Source organism: Achroia grisella, unplaced genomic scaffold, assembly GCF_030625045.1.
Source record: "Achroia grisella isolate CSIRO2021 unplaced genomic scaffold, CSIRO_AGI_Agris_v1 utg402, whole genome shotgun sequence".
Classification (NCBI taxonomy): Eukaryota; Metazoa; Arthropoda; class Insecta; order Lepidoptera; family Pyralidae; genus Achroia; species Achroia grisella.
This window is the reverse complement of record NW_026712841.1, coordinates 7,762,938-7,790,473: the sequence shown is the minus strand read 5'-3', so window position 1 is coordinate 7,790,473 and position 27,536 is coordinate 7,762,938. Positions and strand designations below refer to the sequence as shown.

The 27,536-nt window shown below is 32.3% G+C and overlaps 1 protein-coding gene across 1 annotated transcript in view; it reads left to right on the top strand.

Annotated features, from left to right (window-relative positions):
• The window catches only part of LOC131844283 (diacylglycerol kinase eta), a 181,949-nt gene that overhangs the window by 100,583 nt on the left and 53,830 nt on the right, over positions 1 to 27,536 (top strand). Inside the window, exon 3 of the mRNA XM_059193119.1 lies at positions 25,351 to 25,431. Coding sequence (XP_059049102.1) covers positions 25,351 to 25,431 — 81 coding nt within the window. The remainder of the gene's footprint in view (positions 1 to 25,350; positions 25,432 to 27,536) is intronic.

Sequence of the window (27,536 nt, the reverse complement as noted above, 5' to 3'; positions counted from 1 at the left end):
GGTGGGCCGGCAATTTGTTTGCATTCCAGTTACATAAAAAAAAAAGAATTGCCGGGCCTGCCAAAACTTTCACCCTAATATAACCACTATTGTTACACGATCGCAAATTAATGATGTTTACTTTGGCTCGCGCCCGCTGCTCCAGTTACGGTGTTATGGTGTTCGCGGGGGCATCGACATCAAATGAATCGTTAGCTGAAAGCTGTGAACGAACTTGTCCAATGTATATAGCAAGTAAAAAGTTGTAGGCGCATTGCTTTCTGTAATTGAGGTCTCGGTCGGGGTAATTCAAATTTCAATGAGGTTAAAAAACCCGCTCGTTATTAATCATAACCCTCTAATGGTTCTTAAACGTCATAAATATATTGAACAACAATTAACAGGTTATAAATATCCATAGACATTAATGTACATTAAAAATATAAGAGATAATGTACACACCCGCAGCACTTGCAAACAAAAAACAAAAGCAGCTTTGTGTGAATCTTGTGCAGGCACTTTTTTTTTTTAAATAATATTTCTACAATACATGTGGTGGCATAGATTCATAAGAATAATGCCAGCCAACTCTTCCAAGTGATAACGTTCTCAATGACATTGTTAGCCGTAATCAATTCTTATTTCAGGACTATTCTTATTTACTATTATTATATAATACAAATATTTTTCTCTTTTAGAAAATACAAGATACCTACTAACTTTTTGTAGTTATTGTATTTAAAAGAAAAATAAGAAACAACTAATTGAGTGCGACACAGTATTGTACAAAATTCGTTTTTCCAACGGCCTTCAAGTACTCAGGGCCGATAAATTCCTAAAAATAATAATTGTTATCGCTGCAATATTTATTATGAAATATTTGTTACTTGTTATGTTACAAAATGCTATTCTAATTAGCATATATATTCTAATAGCATTCTAATTATAAATTAAATAGCTATTTTATTTAAGTTATATTTTCCCGCCAATTGTTCTCTCGCAATTTGGACACCAACATATGTATATGGTATTAATAATAAATGAAGCATGTTTTGACCGAGCACCTCCTGAATTGCCTTCAATTTCTTATATTTTTTTATATCAATAATTTCTTATTGACTCGAGCTCCGTAAGGTTTTTTAGTGATTGTTCGTTTTCAGTATTGTGTTGTTTACCTGAGTTACCCATTGTTATAAAAAATACAATATAAATGTTACAATAGTTATTACATAATTCTGAAGTAAATTAAACTTAATGTCTGAATGATGAATGGATATAAAAATTAAAAATATCTTTATTCATATAGGTCTATTACAGACTCTTATGATATGTCAAATTTATCGTCAGTTCGTATCTTTTTCAAATAAATGTTATACATGTTTACAATAATACAGATTAATTTTTAAATTCAAATTTGGGATAATAGAGTGACCACCAGCAAATGTTACTGCAAAACCAAATAGCCTAATCAGTGTTCGTAACCCGAACAGACCAATCACGAGTATAACGGATGAGTCAGCCATCTTTGCAAATCATTGCAACCATATTAGAGGGACCACGTTGATAAAATTAGATAATTGCAGGTTCTGAAAAACTTGAACAGTTTTTTTCTGGAACAAATTACACTTGATAAATTAATACGGTGTGACGTAACTTTATCACCTCTAGTGGTCTAATTTTGTCACCAGAGAGAAATTGTGCTATTGTAATCTTGTGATGCACTTACACGGGCAACTTTTGAGCGATAACTAGTCGGCTGCAGTTTCAAAAATTGATTTATTCAGTTTATTCATATAGCTTAATTGATTTTGTGATGCCTACAACAACAATTGTTTTATGTTCATGTCGCAGTAAAATGCTTGACTGTATAGTTTTTTTTTTTAATAAAATTTTAATGGTATTATATAAAATATGACACTTTCATCTTGTTATAAACTAAATTAAGCTTGTATTTGGGTAGTAGACTTAAATATGTTTGTGTAAACATATTTTTGTATATAATTCTGTTTTTATTTGTGAACTCCTGTACTGATAGGCTACATTACATTAATTAATTAATTACATTACATTACATTAATCTTGTATTGACAGGCTACGTTACATACTATGTATTAAATTAATAAGGTTTTCCTATAATAGATTAATAAAATTAATAATAGAAAACCTACATATTAATAATTTCCTAATAGTACGAAATACACTTTTATTCAGATTTCACTGTCATTGCAAAGTTTTACGGTTGTTATGTATATATAAAATTATATATATTGAGAATATTGTTTAAACCGAGAGAAATCGAAATAGCCAACTAGTTATATTATAGTTGCTAAATGTTCAACACCGAGGCTTTGATGAAAAGGATCTGAAGAAAGAAGAGATCTGGGTTGATAAAAAATAAGAAAACAATTAATATCGCTAGATTGCGCAACTTAAATCGCCCGTGTAAGCGCGCGTTTAATAAAATAGGGTTACAAGTTGAATAGACCTTGTGCCGGCGTCGACTACCTGCACTCGGTATGACCTACTTCAGACGATCAATATATCCCATACCAAAACCGCGAAATTGTCACACTACCTTAAAAATGTTGCCAGCTATTTTGAAACGAATTAATATTATTTCGCCTAAAGGAGAATCTCGATTAAATTGCCAGGTTTGTTTGAAGCGGTCACGTTTTCCTTTTCAATAAGGATTCCACTGAATACTTGACTGTTACTAATGAAATATATAGTGTTATATTCTAATGTATTGTTATGTTTTATTACATATACCTGACTACTGAAATACTTCAATATAATAATAATAATAATACCTAATATATATCAAATATCAATACGTATAATATTATTCGTCAATATTTGTAATATATAATTGCACAAGAATAGAAAAGATGTGGTGCTGAATAACTGTGTTTTATATTCTTATTTTTTTTAATAGTAATGGAGCGATTCATAAAAATATATCACCTATAGGAAACTTCATCTTTAATGAGTAACATAGGCCGTATTCAGCGCAGTCAGCGCCGGGATATAGCTAGTAATATAATACATTTTTCATATTTACATAAGTACGTTTACAAAGTTACAAGTTTTAGATACATTACCCCGGAACAATGTAAGTGAGCGTTAACTTGATATTTTCACGACGCCATTACACTTTGGTAACTGCTTTTAACAACTTATAAAAGAGAGCAGGCGACAGCCATGTTTCATATAGATATTAACAAGAAGATCAGTGCCATGGGCTCTATGGTATCTGGCTGGCCACATGACATTTTTTTTTTTCTATAAAAACACCTACATAATTTTATGTTATTTTCTGTGATAAGAAAAGTATTCATAGGATTTTTGTTTTTTGCATTTATGTATTTCACAGTTTATGAGTGTATGGCAAAATATTTAGATTTCATTTTCAAAAATTTCTTACTCATTCTTCTTATGATGAGTCCGCCTTCCGAATAAGCTGTAGAACACAGATAATATAATATTACATACTGAAGAATAAAAAAGTATGAGTATACAACAGTGCTTATTATAAGTTTATTTGAATAAAAATGATTTGTTTCTTTTATTCTTCGGTCTATATTACTGGAGGTAGACTGCAAAAGTCGTTTCACCTATTTCAGCCGCCAAGGAGTTTGTTGTATATGTTTCAGTTGTAGAGTACAGATTAGGCAGTGAAATTCCAGGATAAGAGGCGAAGAGACATCATGATGCTCTGGAATGGTAATGCATGAATAGTATCGCGGGTGTCACTATAGCGGGTGCCTATATGACACTGTCATATAGGCGACACTTACCTACAGGGGGCCGTCAGTTTATTTGTCATTTCAATTAGGATAAAAAATAGTGTGAAATTTTTTGGCGGGTTCTGAGCCAATATTGGTATTTCTTATTTTAATTGAAAGTAAAACTGTACAATTATATTTTGTCAATATTCTAGTTGAGTTATTTGTTTGAGTCTTAAATTAGTTACATTTACTCTTTTTATATTTGAATTGATTGAGTGATTGTTAAATCTGTATTTGCATATAAATTATTTCTGAAAGTTAAATAATTGTTTGAAGTTTTACTAAATCTTAAAATTTTATCGAAGTTTATTTATTTAAACGAGTTATCGAAATTAATTTCATTAGCAAAGATAACGCATACATGCACACAATAAATACTTACTCTTTTTTGAACTTGGTTAATATATATCTAAGTATTTTTTGTTATACAAAACATAAATACCATTTTCCCTTTGTTCTATTATTATTGTCAATTTTGAAATATATATCTTTATCTTTATCATCAGCGTCTTAGTTTCACTTAGTATTAAAATTATTACTTAATTACATACATTTCTTAAGAAACCTCAATCGTTAAAAATACATATAGGTACTTAACAATATCTAAAATTAACATATTAGGCAAGTTTCAGTTGATTTCACAAACGTAAAATCACTGTTCGTTGCTAGTTTTACAATATCTATGTTTCAGATTTGTAATAATATTTTATAGATCAAAACGCGTTCTAAGTAATCTTGTTTCATGATACCATCATAGTTTTACGGCTCAATTTAGAGTCCATAAAAATATTTACGACAATAGTAAATCGAAGATGATTGGACGCAATAAAATGTGCAGACGTATTCTCCGCGGGTGATGATTTCGTGAACGATTCACAAATGCAGTCATTTGTGAATCAATTACAAATCATGTGGTAGTGACCTTTGTAGAAAATTGTCATTATGGGTAGATATTGCTGGCAGCTTGTCCACCATTCTTTTTTCGACATTGTGGAACCACCTTCCAGCAATGGTATTTCCGAGCCGATACGATATAAAAACCTTCAAGAAAAGAGCTTATTCCTTTTTAAAAGGCCGACAACTTGCAATTCTCCTGTTCTTGCTAGTGCTCATGGGCGGCGGTAATCACTTACCATCAGATGAGCCGCGAGCTCGTTTGGGGACAAACGCTATAAAAAATTAATACCTAGCAACGAGGCAATTAGTATCCATTACTAACAATCCATCCTTCCTTAGATCATACGTTACAGTGCCTCAGAATAATGTAACTTTGCGCATTCCTCGGTTAAATATCAACGTTCACTAAAATCTAATAAATCCTTTGTAGATTACACAATATTCCGTGAAGCGGAAATCGAGTGGTTATCTCAGGGCTGGAGGCTGGTAATTTATCAGGGCTGTCAACTGCAAGCAGGGGCCATCAAATAGGCGACTTATTAATTACACGTACAAGTGACCCAGTTTTTCTATTAATTACTACATAAACTTATTCTTTCTGACGGATTCATTAAGAAATTTTTATTTGTACGTAAAAAATGAAATTGTTTTTTGGGATAGACCCATCGGACGATAGTACGCATTTCAAGTTTATAATATGATTTTTAGAAAAATAAGATTATAATTATATGCTTAATACTTAGCCGTTACTAGAAAATAAATTTAAAAAAATGCATTATTAGATATGGAGTACAAGAAACTAAAAAAAAATAAAAATAACTACTAAAATCGGTTTCGTAAATTATATTTAGAATACAATAGAATAGAAAATCAAATAAACTTAGTTTAAGCACTTTTGAATAGTCATAAAAATTTTTTTATCTACCGCTCGTTCGGAAAGCTGTTTTATCACATATTAATTAAAAACCCATTGCAAACTACAATCCGACTACAAATTATAGTGAAATATAATCTTGTCAGTCTTATACATAAATCAACTATTACCTGAAAATAATAATTTATGTCTTGTTTAAAAGTTCTGCAAACATATTATTAACAACATAGTTTTTAACCATTTACCATCAAATAATCATACATGATACCAATACGGTATTAAAAGTTTAAAAAGTTAAAAATATAGTTAGTAATTTAATATGTTACACAATATTAAATTTGTGTTCCCTAACAAAAGAGATCATTCCTGATGTTATAGTATATATGAATTTGACAGTACCTATAAACACAATTTGTGTTACCGTCTCCTTACTAAACGGATTTTTTTATTTAGGTACGTATATGCTACTTTTTATTATAAAAACCAGATAATAGTTGTATCCCTAATATATGCGGTTCTACCCTAATATATATGGTAGTTGTATCCCTAATGTATCCCTATATATAGGCTATGCGGGTGGATTCAGATAAAAAGTAATTGCAATAATAGTTAAAAGTAAATTAAAATTAGTTAATATAGGATCTCATCTATTTATGTACCAAAATCCAATTTATCCAGTAGAGGTTCCCTTTAAAAGTAACAAACATCTCAACATCCATCCATTCTCACCAACTTTCCCCTTTATAATATTAATAGGTCTTGTCGACATTCTAAATTACTGAGTACTATTTTTGTTAGGCCTTACACAGTCAGACAATAGAATTAATGATAAGCCTCCCTGAAGGTCGCGTCTTAACAAAGTGCTAAGAACTTTTGACCCGAGCTCGCCTCAGCTCCGCTCTTGTTGCGGCCCTATATTGTAAATCTAATCCCCATTCGTAAACTGTAAACTTTATGAGCTTGTTACGCGATTGTAATAAATCAATTTTAAGATTCAAGCGCTGAATATAATAGTTAAAAAGATTTTTATAACATTTTCACGATGGGAATGAATTAGTTAGAGTGTTTAGAACTTTTAAAATCGTTGTGGTCTAGTGTTGACACAAAAATTGCAACTTCATTTGTTAATATACATTTTTATATTACGTAGGTGGCAAACAAGCCTATGACCCATCTGAGGACAATTCATGTGTTGTGTTGACCATAACTTCGACAGTCCACAGAGTCTTACTGCCCTGGAATAACAGTAATGAATATATGTAATCATTGTGGAATAATTATATTTTAAATTAGTTGACAAAATATATAGAATTTTTTAATTCTATATGCCTCATACATTTAATCACGCAGTTTTTCTGAAATGATATTGTATTAGGATAATTTACGAACGCGAATGAAGCACTCAGGTCTCTAACTTAGTGTAGAGGTAAAAACTATATGAAGGTTTAAGCTTGAAAAAGCATGCACAACATGAAAAACAATAGATATGAGGCTTGCGTGCTAACACCGCACCTCTAAGCGTAAATATAATGTAATGTACAAAAACGAAAAGATAACGTAAACGCAAATCATATTGTGTCTGACACGCGGTGAACAGATTACGAAATAGTTTTTATAATTGACTAGCACTTACCTGCGACTTTCAACATACACATATTTATAGAATAGAATAGAATAGAATAGAAAATCATTTATTCAAATAAACTTAATTTAAGCACTTTTGAATAGTCATAACAATTTGTTTTTTATCTACCACTCGTTCGGAAAGCTGTCTCATCACAAGAAGAACGAGCAAGAAACTTGTGTGTTGCTCTTTTAAATAATCCTTGTAAGTTTACATTTACAAGTCGAAACGTGTGAATACAAACTACCAACAAGCACTAATTTTTGGGTCAAATATAATCATGCAATAAGATTAAATCAGTCGTAGTGATAAGGTAGACCAGTCCCTGAAGCAATTATGACGGATGAGCCAGCCATCACTGTACCATATTTTAATGCCCACCACGCCGCCACATGTCTGGACATTTTAGTGAGCATGACTACTCATTCCACACGACCACGTCACAAAAAAATAAAAAACAGTATTCGCACTTTACATAAGGATGCATGCGGCAATCAATACAAAAACCGCTACGCTATCATATATCAAGAAAGCAGTATGAAAATTAAAATTATAACGTTGTCCGCAAATAAACTTATTCTTGCTATATATTGCTATCATCTATAAATTCATCTATATATAATAGGCTTTTTTACATAACATTTGTTTAATATAAGATTTGAATTGCCTCTCTGTAAGATTTAGCGTAGACTCTGGCAGTTTATTATAGAATCTTACGCAATTACCATAAAATGAATTACTAACTTTGTGTAGACGGCATTTTATATATAAGTTTCTACTTGTACAGTCTTTAAGTTTCTTGAAACTATCTAAGTTTTTCCTTGTATACATAATATTTTCATAAATGTACTGTGAGGCAACGGTGAGGATATTTGATTGTTTAAAGCATTGACGTAATGACTCTCTAGAACGTATGGCTCTCTTTTGTAAAATAAATATAGTATTTATATCTGCAGTTTACCCCATAGCAGTATGCCATATGACATAATGCTATGGAAATAACTAAAATATACAAGTTTTGCCGTCGCCACGTCTGTTAATTGCCTTATCCTTCTAATTGCATAAGCAGCAGAACTAAGTCTACTGGCTAATTTTGAAATATGGGGCCCCCATTGTAACTTCGAGTCCACTGTTATTCCTAAAAAAACTGTATATTAACAAAATTTACTATTTCATCATTAAGCAATAGCTGCGTATTTTTTGTTTTACATTAAGCGTGAATTTAATGCACTTAGTTTTGTTGGAGTTCAATAATAGATTATTACATTTTTAGTATAGCAGAAATAGCATAATTTACATCGTCTAATTGATTACATTGGCGACCAATTTTAAACACTAACGAAGTATCATCCGCAAATAACACTATATCTGCAACTTTCTCTACCATGTAGGGAAGGTCATTTATATAAATTAAAAAGAGAAATGGGCCTAATATTGAACCTTGAGGAACGCCCATTTTTATATTAGTTCCCTTAGACTTTACACCATCAATATCTACAGTTTGCACCCTATCCTCTAGATAAGTTTTCATCAGACTTAGGTCATTATCTCTAATACCATAATGTTTGAGCTTGTACAAAAGTGTTTCATGATCTACGCAATCAAACGCCTTCGACAAGTCACAAAAAACGCCGAGAGCATCTTGTGAGTTTTCCCATGATTCGAATATATGTGTAATAAGAGCTACACCTGCATCAGTAGTAGACTTGCCGGCAGTGAAACCATATTGCTGACTGTGAAGCAGTCCGTTATCCCTGAAGTATTTTAACATTTGGTTAAACATAATCTTTTCAAATACTTTACTTAGAACTGGCAAAATAGAAATTGGTCTATAGTTGCCTAGCTCAAATCTATCTCCAGATTTAAAGGTGGAATTAATTTGCTAAATTTCATTAATTGAGGAAACACGCCATTATCAACACATTTATTGAAAATAGTAGCTAGATAAGGAGCAACAATATCTATGAATGAACTAACTACTTTAACTGACATGTCCCAGAGATCTTCCGTATTTTTTAAATTTAACTGTTTGAATATTTTTATGACATGAAAAGGGCTGACATGTGAAAATTTAAATGTTAAAGAGCAAGGGCTGACATTAGCCTCCAGTAATGTTTTTGCTCGAATTGGAGATGAGTCTAGAGAAGATGTAATATCAATCGGAATATTAGCAAAAAAATCTTGGAAAATATGAACTATATCTTTTGTTGCTGTTATTAACTTATTGTCATAATTTAACGAGAATTTATTGCAGGCTTTTTCAGACCGTCCAGTTTCTTTGTTTATAATTCCCCAGATGGTCTTAATTTTGTCAGAGGACTGATTAATTTGTTTATTTATAAAATTAGATTTAGCTGCAATACAAACTTGTTTGAAAATTTTAGAGTAATTTCTCACATAAGTCGTAAATTTGTCATCAAATCTATATTTTTTTTGATCATATAAATCAAATAAAATGTTTCTACTTTTAAGTATTCCTACTGTTGCCCATTCTGTAAATTTGGATTTAACACAATATTCTCTTTTCTTGAAAATATTCTGGTATTCTTTTGACAAAAGACTAATTAACTTGGTGTAAAGAATATCAGGATTATTAAGACTGACAGATTGCAACTCTAAGTCTAATTTATATTTAACCGTGCTTTTGTATTTATTAATATTGTAAGCATTTATTTGTCTTTTTGATCTTTTATTATTGGTATTTTTTTTAGTCTGATTACTAAACTTAACAACTAATTTGAAATCGAACCCGCGATTATCGGATGTAAAGCGATGTGGTTAACTGCTAGACCGCACATCCTGTCAATAATACTAGTATATTACTACTAGCTGTCCCGGCATACGTTGTTTTGCCATATAAATTAAAATCCCTATTAAAAAATAGAGGTTGATGGTAGACGGCTGAAAATTTAGGGCTGTATGTATATTTTAATGCCAATAAGGCATTAAAAAATTTTGTCCAAAAAAAATAAAAAAATGTTAGGGGTGGACAACCCTTACCACTTAGGGGTATGAAAAATAGATAGTAGCTGATTCTCAGACGTAATGTATATATAAATTCATAAAAATTAGTGAAGCCGTTTTGGAGGAGTATGGTAACTAACATTGTGACACGTGAATTTTATATATAAGTTTTAGTTTTAGTAAAAAGAAAAAATAGTCTAATAAACTTGCTATATAAAATGTATTATAAATAAATTACTTATCAGTTATCTCGGAACCAATTTGTTTTGTGGCTGGAAAAAAGAAGCACAAATAAGGCACAGGAAAAAAAAGTTTTCTATTATAAAATCTAATTTCGGAGTTTTGTTTAAGATTAAATAAGCCCCAAATGGCGGAGACATTTTCCTTCTTTATAACATTTTCTGTTTTCTAGGGGATTTTTATCCGTAATGAATATGCCAATCGCGTTGTGTCATCATTTTGCAATTAAACACGAAAAATTATTAAACAAAAAATTGATATTTTGCAGTACGTACTAAATATATACAGAAAACACCCAAAGCAATACAAAAAAACATACTCATGAAAATAAATATATCTTGGGTGGAATCAAATTCGCAACCAACAGAAGCCGGCGGTGTACTAAACAGCTAGACCGAGGTCTTTTTTCGAGCTACTCTAATACTGTTGGCCGCAGCTGGCCTTTACAGCTTCACCGTACGATAAATGGCGAGTACAGATGGTACACCAAACACGCGGAAGGACTTATGCAGCGGCTGATAGCCAACTCCTACCTGATGGATACGACTTTAGACTGAAGGCATCCGTAAGGGTTCGAACCTCTGCTCAGGCCGTTGTAATTTCGATCCCCGATTGAATTGAACGGGGCGGAGGATCAATGGATGGAGTCCCACCGAGGCCGAGTAAATTAAATACATTTTTTTTTTATTAAGGAGTTTAGACTATTTCCTGGTGTTTAGACCTGTAGCAACGCGACCTGCAGAGATCTATTGAGCTCGCCCTTTTTTAGATCTCGCTTCCTAACGCCGTCAGTGAGAAGCATTGAAGGATATTCTTAGGAGCGATGGTTGTTGATGGTGGTTTTTATATCCTCAGGATAGAGCGTGTACTTTCCAAATGAGATATTTCGTTTAAGCATAAGTGTCTCAAATTAAACTACTATGTTAAATTCCCAAAGATCTTTGTACTGAATCCATGTGGCACTATGTATTTTATCCATTTGCTACCTGTATATTCTTGGTACAGCAAACACGGCCGCCGAGGCAATCACGTGCGGAGCCGAAACTCAAGGCTTTTGTTGATTTAGGATGGATCCCCAATGAGCAGTATACCAAGTTGGGGCACGTTCTCGGCACTACAAACTCGTAGATAGTAATGAATTTAAAGAGGCAAACGCAATATAGCATTCTCCATATTTTATGACACGAGCGTACGGAAACGATGAGACGTGCTATCAATACTATTTATTTGTATTATCAGAGTGTTTTATCTCTTACTTTTAAATTAAGAACATAATAGGAAAGAAAGGGATAGCGTAATTAAAATAGGTTTCAGACGTTTCTAATTTTTACCCAATATTCTTATAAAGTTGTGCCTGGTAATATCGTACGCGTATGAATTTTTTTGCGTCTTCTTTCATCTATACATATAAATAAAATTGGAGTGTCTGTTTGTAATATTGATAACCGTTTTTTACTACATGTATATGAATATAAATATGGTACATACACCAAATGAACTTTTTGTACAATTTTTGTCTGTCTCTTTGTTTGTTCCGACTAATCTCTGAAATGGCTGGGCCTATTTTAACGGGACTTTTTTTGGCAGGTAGCTGACGTAATAAGGAGTAACTTGGGCTACTTTTATTTTAGAAAAATAAAGTTAAATTCCACGCGGACGAAGTCGCGAGTACAGTTAGTAATAAATAACAATAATTAATATAAAATATATCTGTTGCAACAACATTTTTTTAAATAAATAATAATAAATAATAAAACGTAGGTTGCCTATTGAAAATCGTTCTTTTCTCTCATGCTGTTTTTTAATTACAAACAAAATGACACAATCTATTTACTTGTAAACCTATCCCGCTATTTAGCACAGAGTAATTAATTTACTTGCAAATATATGTGATATTATTTTTGTATAAACAAACAAATAGCCACAAAATAACTAAAAATAATATTTTGATTAATTTTTTTATGAATTGGGAAGAACACTACTAAATAAATACTTCTTTAATAATTGTTATTGATACTTTTTACTATAAAAAATCATCTCTGTTTTATGTAAAAGTCTTATTTTATATGGTAATTTTTTCCTTTACATCCATCTGCTGATATCCTAAATAATAATATTAAATAACTCTAGTCATGCCATATAGAGCTATATAATCCTAGTATAGCTGTATTCCTTTCGCTCCTTTATGTTTTTTTCGTCCTTTCTCTCTCGCTCTTACTCTAATGTTTCATTAACTTAGATTATTTTCCATTTATAATGTTCGTACTAATGTTAATTTATAACAATAATTAATTTATACTTACCTAATATAATATATAGACACAGATACTTGTTTGATGCTCTTTTGCCGAAACAATTAAATTTTAATTACATTCAAGCCTCGTAAGACAATTACGTGTACAAGAAATTGGAGCCGAGATATTTCTCTCTCAGGAAAGTTTGGTATTATTCTGGTTGTAATGAAATCGGGCACGATGTCTTGGGATCTGAAAAACTCGTTCGACGCAGGTAAGAAGTCATGAGCGGGCGCGGAAAATTACTTTATAGTGTATAATAAATAAGTGCTCCTAGCACATTAATAAAAACATAGTAATGTATCGGACAATTCACACAATGCCATCTAGTCCCAAGCTAAGCTTAGATATTTTTTATATACATGTAAAATATAACAAATTAAAAATCATTGTAAATAAATATTAAAACTCAATATAAATGTTTGTACAGAGCGAGGAATCAAATATGCGGCCATCGGAAGTAAAGCGACTAGATCACCGAGGCCGTATTTTTTTTTATAGCCTGGACAATTAACACCACGCCATCTAGCATCACGGTAAACAGAACTTGTGTTATGGGTACTAGACAACTGATATAAATACTTAGATTTGTTTTTGGAAATACATACATAATACACATAGCAAACATCCAGTCCTGTACAAACAATAATAGTCATGAATACAAATGTTTGCACCGTGCGAGGAATTGAACCCGCGACCATCGGAAGTAAAACAGTGTGCTAAACCAACGAGGCAGTCAATTCTTTTATATCAGTGTCGTGTTATTAAAATAATTATTAACGAACTGTTAAAGCAACGTGTTTGTATACTCAAGAATTAATCCACAATTTAATTATTAAAGACTAACCCGCGTCAGCTTATGACTTTTTACTTGGTTCACCGCAAGTAAGAAGTCATGAGCGGGCGTGGGTATTGACTTTATAGAGGCTGTAACAATTTAATTGTGGATTTAATTCTTCCATATTAGTGTGGAAATTGCAATATTTATTATAAAACTATTAAAGGGACTTGCCTGTATACGTAAGATATAATCCACGTTTTAATTATTAATGAGTTTATAGAGGCTGTAAAATTAATAATTGATTAAATTCTCACGTATCAGTGTGGAAAATGCAATATTTATTAACAAACTGTTAAAGCGATGTGTCTGTATACGCAAGATACAATCCACATTTTAATTATTAATTAGTTTATAGAGGCTGTTTTAATTAATTTGTGAGTTTATTTCTTGTGTTCTTGTGATAATAATTAATAAGTGATTAAATTCGTATTAAATACGTATTAGTGTGGAAATTGCAATATTTATTACCAAACTGTTGAACGGCGTGTCTGTATTGAAAAAAACTTTCAAATTATTAGCGGTGGCCCGGCTTCGCTCGCCATCGTATATTGTATTTATATCATGACAGTATAGTATAATTACTTAGTCACCGGAATTAGGTACATATACAAGAGTAGATAACGAGCGAGTGGTAGATATGTACATGAAGGGGTGTAGTGACTATTTATGAAGCACACCATCATGTCGTATGTAAAATAATGTACTTATCTTTGCTATAATTTTCGTCAATATTGCGACCCGCCAGAAACTATGAATAAAAAGTATGGGTATAGTTAAAAGAGAGTAAAGTTTATAATATATGTAAGTAATATTGATAAATAATTAAATACTTAACTACTTAGTATAATATAATGCATGGCTAATGGCAGCACGTTTATGTTGCCATTTGCCGAAGCAAAAAAAAAAAGAAAAAAGTATAATGCGACCTCATATGCTAGTTCGTAAGAAGCGCCGCAATTTTCCCTCCTGAATAAGTACGCCGCGCCAAGGATACGGCACGCGCCCACAGTGAATGCCAAGGCTACTATTTTGTGTGACCTTGTAAGTGCGTACGTGGAATAATGAACTCGTTTTCTTTTGCTTTACACAGATGGCAGTGTACCAGAAAATTCGTTTAATATATTTTAAAAGAATCTCTTTCAATATAGACAAATCTTAATATGTCTACGCATTTCAATTCATGTTTAATCGACAGTAATTAATTAATTTACTCGTGTATTTCCTTTATGCGTATTTTTTTATTTGCTACATCGTTTATTCATATTTGCATGCTCGTCGCTATAAATTTAATAGTCAAAATTAAAATATCCTATCCTATATATATGTACAATAAAATAATATACCGTCATGACTATAATAATTGAATGTAAGTCTGGATAGTAAACACTACCTACTTATTAGTTCCCACTTCTACCACAGATAAGATAATATTACATACTTCTACGTATATTGCATATTTACAGAAATACGCGCCAATAAATTAGAAATATATTCGGAATAATCTGATTTAATGTTGAAATCTATGGAAAAATAGCTGAAATCGCATGTTGCTTCGGTCTCATCATAAAACAAAATGTAAATTGAGTACCTTAGAAATATCTACAAAATTGCGCACATTAATTATGCAAAGAATAAGCTGACGTGACATGTCTGAACAGCTCAATGTCAGATAAACCCATTGGCGCTATTTCATTGGCGCCGGAAATATTATGGAGAGTTTTAGCTGATTTAGGTCTTAAAGGTCTTTACAATAAAATTTCATATTTCGGAGTGCGCACTCGATTTTACCCGTAGAAATGAGCAATTATTTAAATTACATCCTAATTCAGAGCAAGATAAAAGTCAAGAGTAATGATTCTGTACAACAAAATGGAGTCTATACATAATATTATATAAATGGAAGTGTATTTATCACTTTTACGCCTTAATTATTTAATCAATCATCATACATGTTATACTTGTATAGTATTTGGAAAATAGAAGAACATAGACTATATAAGAATAAATGAAACGGACACGTCTGAACAGCTCTATGTCAGATAAACCCATTGGCGCAATTTCATTACGTGCCGGAAATATTGTGGTGAGTTTAAGCCGATTAACCTCATTACGGACTTGTCATTTGCAATAAAATCTCGTATTACGGATTGCGCGCAAATTTTTGCTGAATTATTTCAATTATGCACTAATGTAGAGCACAAAAAAAGTAAATACTGTATTACAAAGTGGAGCCATTGTAAGTTGGTAATATTATGCAAACATACACAAATATTATTAGGTTTATTTTTCACTTCTGAATCACTGAATTGATTGATAAATTTTGGTGTTCAGATATATAGAGATTAATGGGCGGCCACTTTTTGTCACTTAAACTAAACTTATGCAGGGTAAAATAGATGATGCATTTTTCTAAGGGGATATAATAGTATCTCAAGTAAGAGATCCAAAAGTCATTGTAGTAGATTAAGAAACTACTCGACGTATAGTATTAATACAATGCAAATAAAGTCTCGCCCATCAGCTAGTTAAATATACATTTTCTAGACTCTGTGGCTGACTGTACCATCACCTGGGTCCCGCTAAATGTAGGTTAAAGCTTTTATCCGGGTCGACGCAGGCCCTCGACGTACGCTGAAAATTCAGTTGTTGGCACTTCCGCGACTTGAGTATAAGTTAATTTTCTTATCGTCCTCACAGTGTGAAAGCTCCTTAAGTTTGGTATTAAAAATGTAGACTTATCGCTTACAAGAGTAATTGGTAATGATAATAAACATTGTAATGGGTGAAAACTGTAATTGTTACAGCCTATATTGTAAATAATATACATGACCTAGCGGACTAACATGAAACAAGCGAACATGCTTGGTATAAAGTTCAAACTTGTAGCGGCGTGGTGAGCTGAGTCAATGTGGTCCCTCTAATATGGTTGAGTGCTATGATGGCTGACGCATCCATCATACTCGTGAACGGGTGCTGCTTGTGGGGACTGGCCTGTTCAGGTTACGAACAATAATTAGACTTTTTGCTTTGCAATAACATAAGCTGGTGGTCACTCTATTCTCCCAAAATTGAATTTCAAAATGAATGTATATTATTATAAACATGTACAACATTTATTTGAAAAGAATACTGAGTTTCTGTCAGTTCTTCTCATCTCGAAATCATTCCGAACTGATGGTAAATTTGACATATCTCTATACGAGTCTGTAATAGACCTACATTAATAAATATACTTTGAATACTTTGTGTATTTCTTCTTCAATGTTATTTTAAGTGTTATTTTTTTTATTACAAATTTGTGGCGCATTGGATCGCAATCGCAAGTGATGATGCGGTCTAAGCTATTACACGCAAGCTCAAATAGTGCCTATTCACTCTTGACTGGAAAGACCCTTAAGAGGCAGGAAACACTGACGCTGGAAAAGAGATTCACTCCTTAGCTGCTCGCATAAAGAAAGATGATGAAAAACGTTTATAACGAGCAACAGGGATGTCAACTATATATAGGTGGAGCTCTGGGTGGAACGCTATGAGTATTATCTATTAATAATGTCAATATAAGAAATAATTAAATAGTTCGTCCTTGTACAAAAGAGTATCGCAACGACTTCTGTTACTAACTTTATCCCGCGGGATGGGTTTGGATTCCATAATATATTATTTATTTATTTATACCAGTCAACCGTCGCGCTGATTAGAGACAATAATTGCATTGCAAATTAAGAATACAACATATATGTTACAACATATATGTTCTAATTCTTTTGTTTTAGTTGAGGTAGATTTGTATATGTGTAGAAAACTTTAATCCTAAATTACATATGCCTGTAACAAATTGGTTATACGAGAACAGATTCAAACAGAAATTAATTTCTTTCTAGTGACGTAAGGATGTAGCTGATTGACTACAACAACTCATAAACACGCCCTTGAGTAAAATTGACTCTTGGCAAACAAATTCCATTCATTCGCTCGTTCACGTTCATTCATTCGTTCACTAGACTATTTTAGTTTCAGGGTAACCATTAGTTTCCGAGTTCGTTAGAAACTTTTGTTTTAGCCGCGGGCGATACAATCTCTGATAATGTACCGAGTAACGAGTTATATGGTAGCGAAGAGAATTATAAAATATATTTACCCTATAATCGCTGAATGGATCCTATGTTGTTTATTAAAGGAATCCATTATCTCGCGGGTAATTAGGACCGTTTTCCTTTACCCAATATTTATCGGTTTATTTTTTTAATTATGCGTATACAAATCTCTACATAAAATTCGTTTTATATCGCGTATTATATGGACCATTAATTATTCTATATGTACATTCAAAGTTACTTCATATAGCACTAGCTGTTCGTCCCGGCTTGGCACGAATGCAGTACAAATCTTTGAATTCCTCAGCTTGTTATGGACTAACACGTATATATTATACATGTAAACCTATTCTACAACCTGCTGAATATACTTATAAAATTTCATCAAAATTGGTCAAGCCATTTCGGAGGAGTACCTATAAACACGAAACCTGTGACACGAGAATTTTATATATTAGATAAAAAAATATTTCATACTAAATTGATGTGGCCGCACGATTTCTGATTATCTAATGAAATATTCAAATTTTCTCACCAGATTTTCCCGCACGATATACGATTTCATTCGGACCATTACTCTTTCCTTCCTACGCTATAGGGGTTCATTTATCCAAATCTTAACACAGAAGATAAAGAATTGTTATCATGGTAATAACGACATTTCCTCATAATTTACATTTTTTTTATCGTAACTTAATTAGCACAAAATGTGTAAATTATAAAGACTTTTTTTCAGCATTACATCAGTATTCATATTTACAATAATTTTGCAATATAATTTACAAGTTACAATATACTGGTAACCCTCCAGAAACTCCAGAAATAGTTATGAAAATTTATTTAAACTAGCTGTTAACTGCGACTTCGTCTGCGTCATTTTTTTATTAATATCGTATATAAAAATCCTAAAATAAATGTAGCCTAAATAACTCCTTATAATATTAGCTATCTGTGAGTGAAAGGCTCGGCAAAATCGGTCTAGCCTTTTCAGTGCCCAGCAAGAAAAAACACAGCCAGATTTTTTTGTATTAGGTGTGTGAAAGTGTATACAGACAGTACAGACCTAGGTACCGTATACACTTTCATATGCATTTAGTGAAAAACTGTTAATTTATAATTACATACAGACACTTGAAATGAAATGAAATATATTCAGTAGAAGAAAAAACTAAAACACACATTAAACAAACAAAAAAAAGAATAACAAACAGTGCGACAATTAAAAAAAAAAAACAGTACCCAAATTACGTGTGTGCGTGTGTACGTGCATGTATGTCTGTCGAAACATCTACTGAATAGGTCCGTGCTCAGCATAATGCTGCAGCGGCTGGTGCGCTGCAACGCTGTTTTTCAGCACAAGATCGGGGGTGGTGTATTGCAGTATTGTACACGATTTATGATATGGTATAATATTAAATATATAATAAATTGATATAAATTAATATATATATATAAATACACATTTAGCTAAAATAGAGATAGTACACAAATGACAAGGCGATAATAGATATAAATACAATCAAACAAAAGAGATACAGGAGAGGGTATATAGAGATACAGATATATAAAGTAGTATTGTATACTGTAGTAATGTACACTTCAATTTTATTTATTTGTATAGATATGTCTGTTCCGTTTAAAATAAATGAGATAAAAAGAAAGCAGATAATGATGATGATGAAGTCTATTCCGCTTAATTCACCACCAATAGCTTTGTTTTGCTAGTTGTACATATCTTGTTTTGAATGATTAAAATGTAGTAATGAAATACGAATAGGGTACAAAGTCAAATATCCTAGTTAACAAAAATACAGACAGTCAATTGCCTGACACATCGACCTATATTTTGTTATCTTTTAAAAACTACCAGTTTAAGTGTATTTCCCATAGCAGTAGTTAGCTTGCAGGCTGTTAAATAATTTTGTGCAATTGCAAACCCCTATTATCGTCCATTTACTGAACAAAATGTGAGAGTAAAAGCGAAATACTGGATTGAAATGTCTGAATAAAAGTTGGTCGTGCGGCGTTCATGTTTTATTCAACAACCAGACGGCGCTATATGTAATGTGACTGCATATGTTAGTAGCGCATGTACAGACGACGGTAATAAGTCTAACTGTAATATACGTTTATATATTTTTTAATATATTACCAGAAGTTATCATTTAGTATATGGGATATAGCAGATTCTATACCAATTTCGATGTTTTATTTTGTGGATATTATCGTCATGTATGTAACTATAGGCTTTATCTTTAATGTACCTTTCAAACAGTGGAATATGGACGCAGAAATTCCGAACTTTAATTTCCTGATATCGTGACTCTTTATATATCTCTCTCTCTTTTAATAATTAATTATGATAAGCAAGTAAGCATTTATATACTCGGTAGAATGGCGAATTACAGTTTTATGTCGATATTTGAATGACTTAAAATTTTTGGCGGCAACTATCAACATTTCAAATTTTATATTCCACGTTGTATAATTCTTTTTTTTCTTATTATTACGACGCTGTATACTAGAACGGTGAATAACAATATATACATTGATATTTCAAATTTCGAATTCTAGGTCGATTATTTTTTTTTTATATTATCACGATGCAAAGAAATTGAATACAGACTAATGCCTTTAAAAACTATTTAGCTTAATCATTGAGCAATTTATTTATTAAACTGTGTTGATTAAAAATCAAAATGTGGTGTATAAAATAATAAATTACAAAATCATGCTCCACATTACAAGTATTCGGTCAAGCCGCTATAATAAACTAAGAAATAAAAGTTAAGAAATGTAACGAAAAATGAACAGAATCAAAGGACAGGCAGAAAGAAAATTGGAATAAAGACAGTCCATAAAGCTCGCAAAATCCAGCAGCGTACAATCGAGATACCGCCGCGCGGTGGGCACCGGAGAGGAAAAGAAGTCAAATCGATTTACTTTCATTTCATGTTTATATGGCGACGTTCTCTTATAATTCCAATTTTTCAACCACTATCACAAAACTGATTTGACGTCTCTTTTGAAATCTCGCGCGAAACGAACGAGCGAAGAATAAAAGAAAATTGTCACGTTTTCACAAAAATCCCTGAGGCTACAGTGGAGCTAACTGCCATCTTTTTACTTTAATAATTCATTCATTCATTCACTCAGAAATTGTAAAATGGCTTTGAATGATTTCCTACAATTTTAGAATTTATTTTCTTGGTAATTGTAATAGTAATAGTAATAATCTCAGGACAATTCACACAGCGCCATTCTAGCTGAGCTTGTGTTATGGGTACTGTCATACATATACATAGATATTTTTTTTTGTAAATACATACATATTATACATAGAAAACACCCAGACCGATACAAACAATCATATTTACAAATGTTTGTGCTTCGAAATCAAAATATCTTTATTCCTTAATTTTTCTTCGAAATCAAAATATCTTTATTCACATAGGTCTATTACAGACTCTTAAGATATGTCAAATCCAACGTCAATTCGCTTTCCAACTGAGATGAAATGACAAGAAACTCAGCTCGTATTCTTTTCAAATAAGTTTGTACATGTTTACAATCTTGAAAGTGATATTTCAGCATCTTAGTCTAAACCTTAGAATTATGGTTTAGGGTTAGATACCGACAGATTGAATTGGATACCTTGAGGAAGTTTGTTGTAACGCAACGAACATTTATATATACAATTTTATATTTCTCTGCTTATATTATTATTAGTATTAATATGAATCTGATTCTAGTAACACCTTAATATATATAGGTTTGTTAGAAGCAATGCGGTGTACTAAATAGCTAGATCACTGATGCCCCTAATTAAAATGAAAAATTTATTTCAATTTAAATATGTACCGTCTTTGTATTCATTACATTCATAAAATACTCATCAAAAGCGAAACTTTTATTATAGTTTTATCTCACACAAATTTATTTAGTATAGTCCTTCTGATGGATGGCATCCTTAGCACAAGATGCCAATTAAACTTGTTCGAGTGCCATAATATTGTTCGCATAAATCCAGGACATTCAATAGCAAAACTAAATTGGTATTAAACAAGATGGATTGTTACCGAGTTGTGACAGCCCTAGCTCAATTCCAAGCTCCGGGAATATTTGGGTCGCCCGGAGTGAGCTACACATGATAAATGCGCCGCAAAATGAACCCATATGTAGCGCGGCTGGAGTCTGGAGGACTGTTGCCGTTCTTAGACAAACTCAAACTCAAAGGCATTTATTCAGGTAGCACTTTTTAGCCACTTTAAGTTAATTTTCCATTTTTTTACTGAGATATTTTAACCAGTGTTTAGGTTTGTATATTATTTTTTATTTCTACCGTTATTCTTTAATAAATAAATAGGGCTAGTCGTATGTACCAAACTAAAAACCAAGAAACAAAGTGGATATCCACAAAATAAATTTTGTATTTTTTATCCTGAATTGAGCATGTGATTGCGCAGTTTGTTTGTAGGTTTTTAAAAATGTTTTCAATTTTGCACTAAGTTTCTTTTAAAAAATACGCAGCATAATCAGTGGCACAACTTTATAATTAGTATATTTTGAGTAACGGGCCTAAAAAGTATACTACTCAAAATAAAACTTAATACTTTCATCATTATCATCATCATTTCAGCCCGGAAGACGCCCACGGCTGAACAAAGGCCTCCCACAAATATCTCCACGACGATCGGTCCTGCGCTGCTCGCATCCAACGCCTTCCAGCGATCTTGAACAGATTGTCAGTCCATCTTCATAGCTTATAAGATTACTACTACATTAAAAATTATCGTATCATCTAATAAAGTTATTTTCATATTTCGAACAGCAAAAAAATAAAAATATTAATCCAATCAACCGTAATGATTTTAATTCACATTTGACCCTTTACGACTAACCAAGCACATGTTTGTTTTTTGAATAATATTTCAAATGTTATTAGAACTTTTTTCTGGAAACTTCGTTATTTTATAATAGGTCATTTTTGTTCCATATATTTTCGTCGGGCATAATGGTACTTATTTAGTTGCGAATATAAACTACGCGAAAAAATTTACAGAACGGTTAGGCCCTAACAACTTCTTTTTTCGAACTATTTGAATGCTGTTGTCCGCAGCGGGCCTTTGCAGCTTCATCGAACTATAGGGAGTGCAGATGGAATTCCAAACCTGCGGAAGAACCTATGCAGCGTCTGAAGGCCTAAAAAGCGTCTGAGGCTAAAGTATCCATCAGGCAGGAGTTAATGCAACTCCTGCCTGAAGGATACGACTTTAGTCTTAGAGCACCGCTAGGGGTTCGAACTTCGGCTCAGGCTATCGTTATTTCGATCCTCGTTTGAATTTGGATTGGAGGAGTCCCTAAAGACGCAAACAGTAGCCTGTATAAATTTTTCTATTTAAACAAGATTGACAATTCATTTCCTAACAAAACACATTGATCGACACTCGGATATTGTGTGTCTGTCACTAAAACAATGAACGTTACTTCAATACATTGTCACAGAGGTACCGGAAATATCAAATGCCACGTGTATTGCTTAAAATAGAAGGAATGGTGATAAAACTGGTATTGTAATGTTCGCGTGGCGTATAAATAAAACCATATCGTTAGGAATTCATGAATGAATGATATCTGAATAAATTGAATGAAAAATGAGAAAGATTCTTTTTTCAGTAAACATATTGAATGTTTACTTAAAAAAGAATAATAGATATAGATATTTATATTATATATATCTGGTGCAATTTTATTAGGAATAGCGATGTCAAAAAATAATTAATTATGTAAAAATCGATTGTTATGATCCATTAAGTTGATCATCTAATAATCCGTTCTAATAGTTTATGAGGGCTATTTACAGACTAAAACTGTATGTTTTTTTTTAAATTATGGAATTTCATAGAGCAGCATTGCAGTAAGTAATATAAGGTTTTGTTTGACATCTGTATAAATATAAACAACTGTCAAATATGGCAAGTGACACAAAGTACTACATTGAACATATTAAATACAAATACATATAAATTAGATAATAGGAGAAAATATCTGGTTTCTAAACTGTAAGTAACTCAGAAATAGATATTTCTGCCGATAGCAGCTTACTGTCAGTGGTGTAAAAGAAAGGTAGGTGTAAAGACCTACCTTTCTTTTACATTATAGTGTAAAAAAAATCAAATCCAAAGTAATTTGGTTTTTTTTTACCACAGTGAAACATAGAACCCATCTACTGGTAACATGGACAGGGCTTGTCACGTTCACGATGCCTACTCTTACAAAACCTTAATATACCCTTCTTAAAAAACCCATACTGTCTCTAGAGACAACCTCGGCTGGTAGTTCAAACTGAATGTATGCGGGAAGAGAGTTCTCTGAAAACGTATTGTTTGTGACCACTTAAGCTCTGAAATAAAGGATGAATTCCCTGTCGATGTCATGTATTGACAGCTTTTAGATGTCATCACAAAGACAGTGTTTATTAAAAAATAAAATATTTAATTTAATAATAGTTTAATAAAAACTATAATATAAAATATTCGAAATTTAAATTCACAATTTTTAATTTATATCGGACTTTATTGTTTCTTATTACTTTCTCTACCGTCCAGTACGGCTAGCTACTTCAATTGAGAAGGACTGGCAAGAAACTATTGATATTTTAGAAACTATTGTACTAGGAATGAACGGCCTATCATATGGTAAGCGGTAGCCGTCACCTGTACACAGTATAAGAATATAGTTATGTTATCATGTGACACCAATGATGAGTGGGTCATTATAATTTATTTTTAAATTACCATAAAATAAAGTTATTAATGAAGCAAAGTGCGACACCGAAATTAATATAGTATTATTTTATCTGTAACGCAGTGACCTAGAGGTTAATCTAACTATTGATTCGGGAATTGTGTTCGCTTGGACATGAGTATTCATTTGAGATGTCGGCAGGGTTTATGAAAGGACTGATATTACTGTATATAACCGACCTAAAAGTAACCAATCCAAAAGTTGACCCAATCGATTGAGTGCCAAATCATGTTGAGCGCAGGCTCTTAAAATTAATGACTCCTTTGAAATGCTCAAATGAACTTGCATTATTCCGAGGCAGGTCAATTGAAAATGAATAATAATTGTATATCGATTGTCCGATTTTTCTCAAGAACAACGTGAAAGTAAAATATTTTTTTTATTTATTGACTAGCTTCTGCTTTCGACTTGGGAGGCAGGGTAATGATATGGGACTTGAAGGTCCCATTGCTAGCAATGCAATATGACCGGTCGACATCTATGCGATCCGCTCTGGACACTAACGTGCCTAAGTCTCTTTAATTTATCAGGATGGAATCACTGTCATAACTTTAATGCTCATACTTCTACAGATGGCCTCGGTGGTCTAGCGGTTTAGGACAACGCTATACTTCCGATAGTCGCGGGTTCGATTTCTCGTACTGTGCAAAAATTTGTAATCATGAGTATGATTATTTGTATCGGTCTGGGTGTTTTCTATGTATATTATATATGTATTTACAAAAAATCTAAGTATTTATATCAATTGTCTAGTACCCATAACACAAGCTCTGCTTACCATGGGACTAGATGTCGCTGTGTTAATTGTCCAGGCTTTATTTATTTATTTATTAAACCTAGTATGCTGAAAATACTATAAATGCTTTTGAAGTAGTCAAGTTGTATAATAATATTGTATAAAAAATAATTTATTTAGCATTTTTAACAATTCTGCGTATTTTGTTTCAGAGCCAACTGTGGGATGAGTGTGAACTAGAGGACGCTACCTTCGCAGAGTGCAGCATCAGTAACGCCCATAACAGCTTCCAAGTAAGAATAAACATTTGTATCAGCAATCAATCCATTACAGCAATAGAAAGAACATAGACATTCGTGTCCTCTGTAACTTATTTATCAATCCATAATAATAAAATGTGATGTTGTAATTATAAATACAGTCTCTATTGCTTTAATTATTGTTCTGAGTAAGTCATGTTCCGACCATATACAGATAAAAAAAATCGACTGCGCTCCATTGCTACCAACACTTACAAAAAGTAAGTTGATAATTGCTCTGTGGTTGACGCAAGTCATAGGTATACCATAGTATAAGTTGGTTCTCACTACATTTTTTGTTGTTACTCTAGATAATGGTGTTTCTTTTACATTACCAATTACGCAATAAAATATGATGACATGACTATATTTCGCCGCCAAATAATTGTACTTAAATTTTCGCGGTAAAATTCAAAAACGTACATTCTAATTTCGAAAGCTAATAATGTAATAATTTGTTGTAATAAAATATAATATGACATGACTATATTTCATCGCCAAAGAATGGTACTATAATTTTGGCGGCAGAATCGAAAAACGTACATTCCAATTTCGAAAGCTAATAACGTAATAATTTGTAAATAGAAATTACTGTTTTTTTTTGTTTTCTGTTTGTCTAAAATGTAATTAGTGTTTTCTTTTTTTATCCCTTAATTGGTAGGCTCCGTTGTACGCTGTATAATGCCAAACCCGTAATCAATTAGCGTGGCGGACCGCGTTGTCTGATCCGACCGCGAAACCACCGCGACGTGACCCGAATGACTGCGACCTTCCAACACAGGGGTCACCAGATCAGGGGTAGCGTGAACTTTTAACTGAATAAGCATACCATTTATAAGCAGAGACCATTTATAATTCCTATTTTACATCCTATATACGGTTATGTCGATTATTCTAATATTATTTTAGAATAAGTTTTTATGAGACTACCAACATAAAACTAATCCGTTTCGATTAGCAAAATCGATTAATATAACGTTAGCGATAATATCCTGTTAACGACAAATTAAAGTGGAATTCAATATTTCATTATGACAAGTCGGTTGAAAAATGCAATTGATTTTTTTGTATTATATTTATTTATCTCTATATACTTACTTACTCCTACAGCTACCTAAGACTAATAATAATATAATCCGAAGACAATTAACACAGCTAGGTACATTTAATAAGCTAAGAAAAGCTTGTGTTATGAGTATTAGACAACTGATAGAAATACATTCTTATATGGATACTTAATTTTTTTTTCTTGATCATGAGGAAGCGAACCCGCGTCTGTAGGTAGTTAAGCGGTGTGCTAAACCACTAAAGCACCGATGCCGCCACTTTATACATATCATACATAATACTCAACCTCGGCGATAGTACTTACTATTTCCTATATTTATTCCAACCTATATGTTATTCTGACATATAAGCTATATCACTATACGTGAAAGAGTAACAAACCATTAATACTCATAAACTTTCGCGTTTATAATATTAGTAAGGATATGCAATGCTTCCGGAGATTACCCGCCATATACATACAAACTCATTATCACGCCATTTCGAGTCACAATTATCAAATAAGACGTAGCAACATTTTGCCTCAAATTAAACTCCTTAATGTACGTACTTTAATATGAGTTTTGACTTTATAAATAAGATTACTTTGGTCTGCTTCATTTAACTTGTGTACTCCACGGGAGCAAGTTCCATCTCCATGGCTTATTAAGATCCCGCTTGAAAGGTATTAGTCGAAGTTCGAATAACTTTATAAGTAGTTGGACTTATTGATAAATCTGTGATGGTCAAGTTCGTTGCACTATAAATGTTTAATACAAGCTTTGTCCTGACCACAGATAAGATAATTCTATGTCCTTGCTGACCTTTGTGTGACTGGACTGGACAAAACAAAATACTGGCATAAATGTAGCCAATGACCAAGGTTAGTCTCGAACACAGACGAGAGACAGTCTGGAAAATATTATATCCTTCTCTTATGTTTTCTAGATTAAAAATTATTAAGAACGTAGCCTGTGTTCACTATTATATAATCTAAAAAAAACAAACAAAAAAATATGGATAGAAACTAATAGGTAAGTTTAAACTGGAAA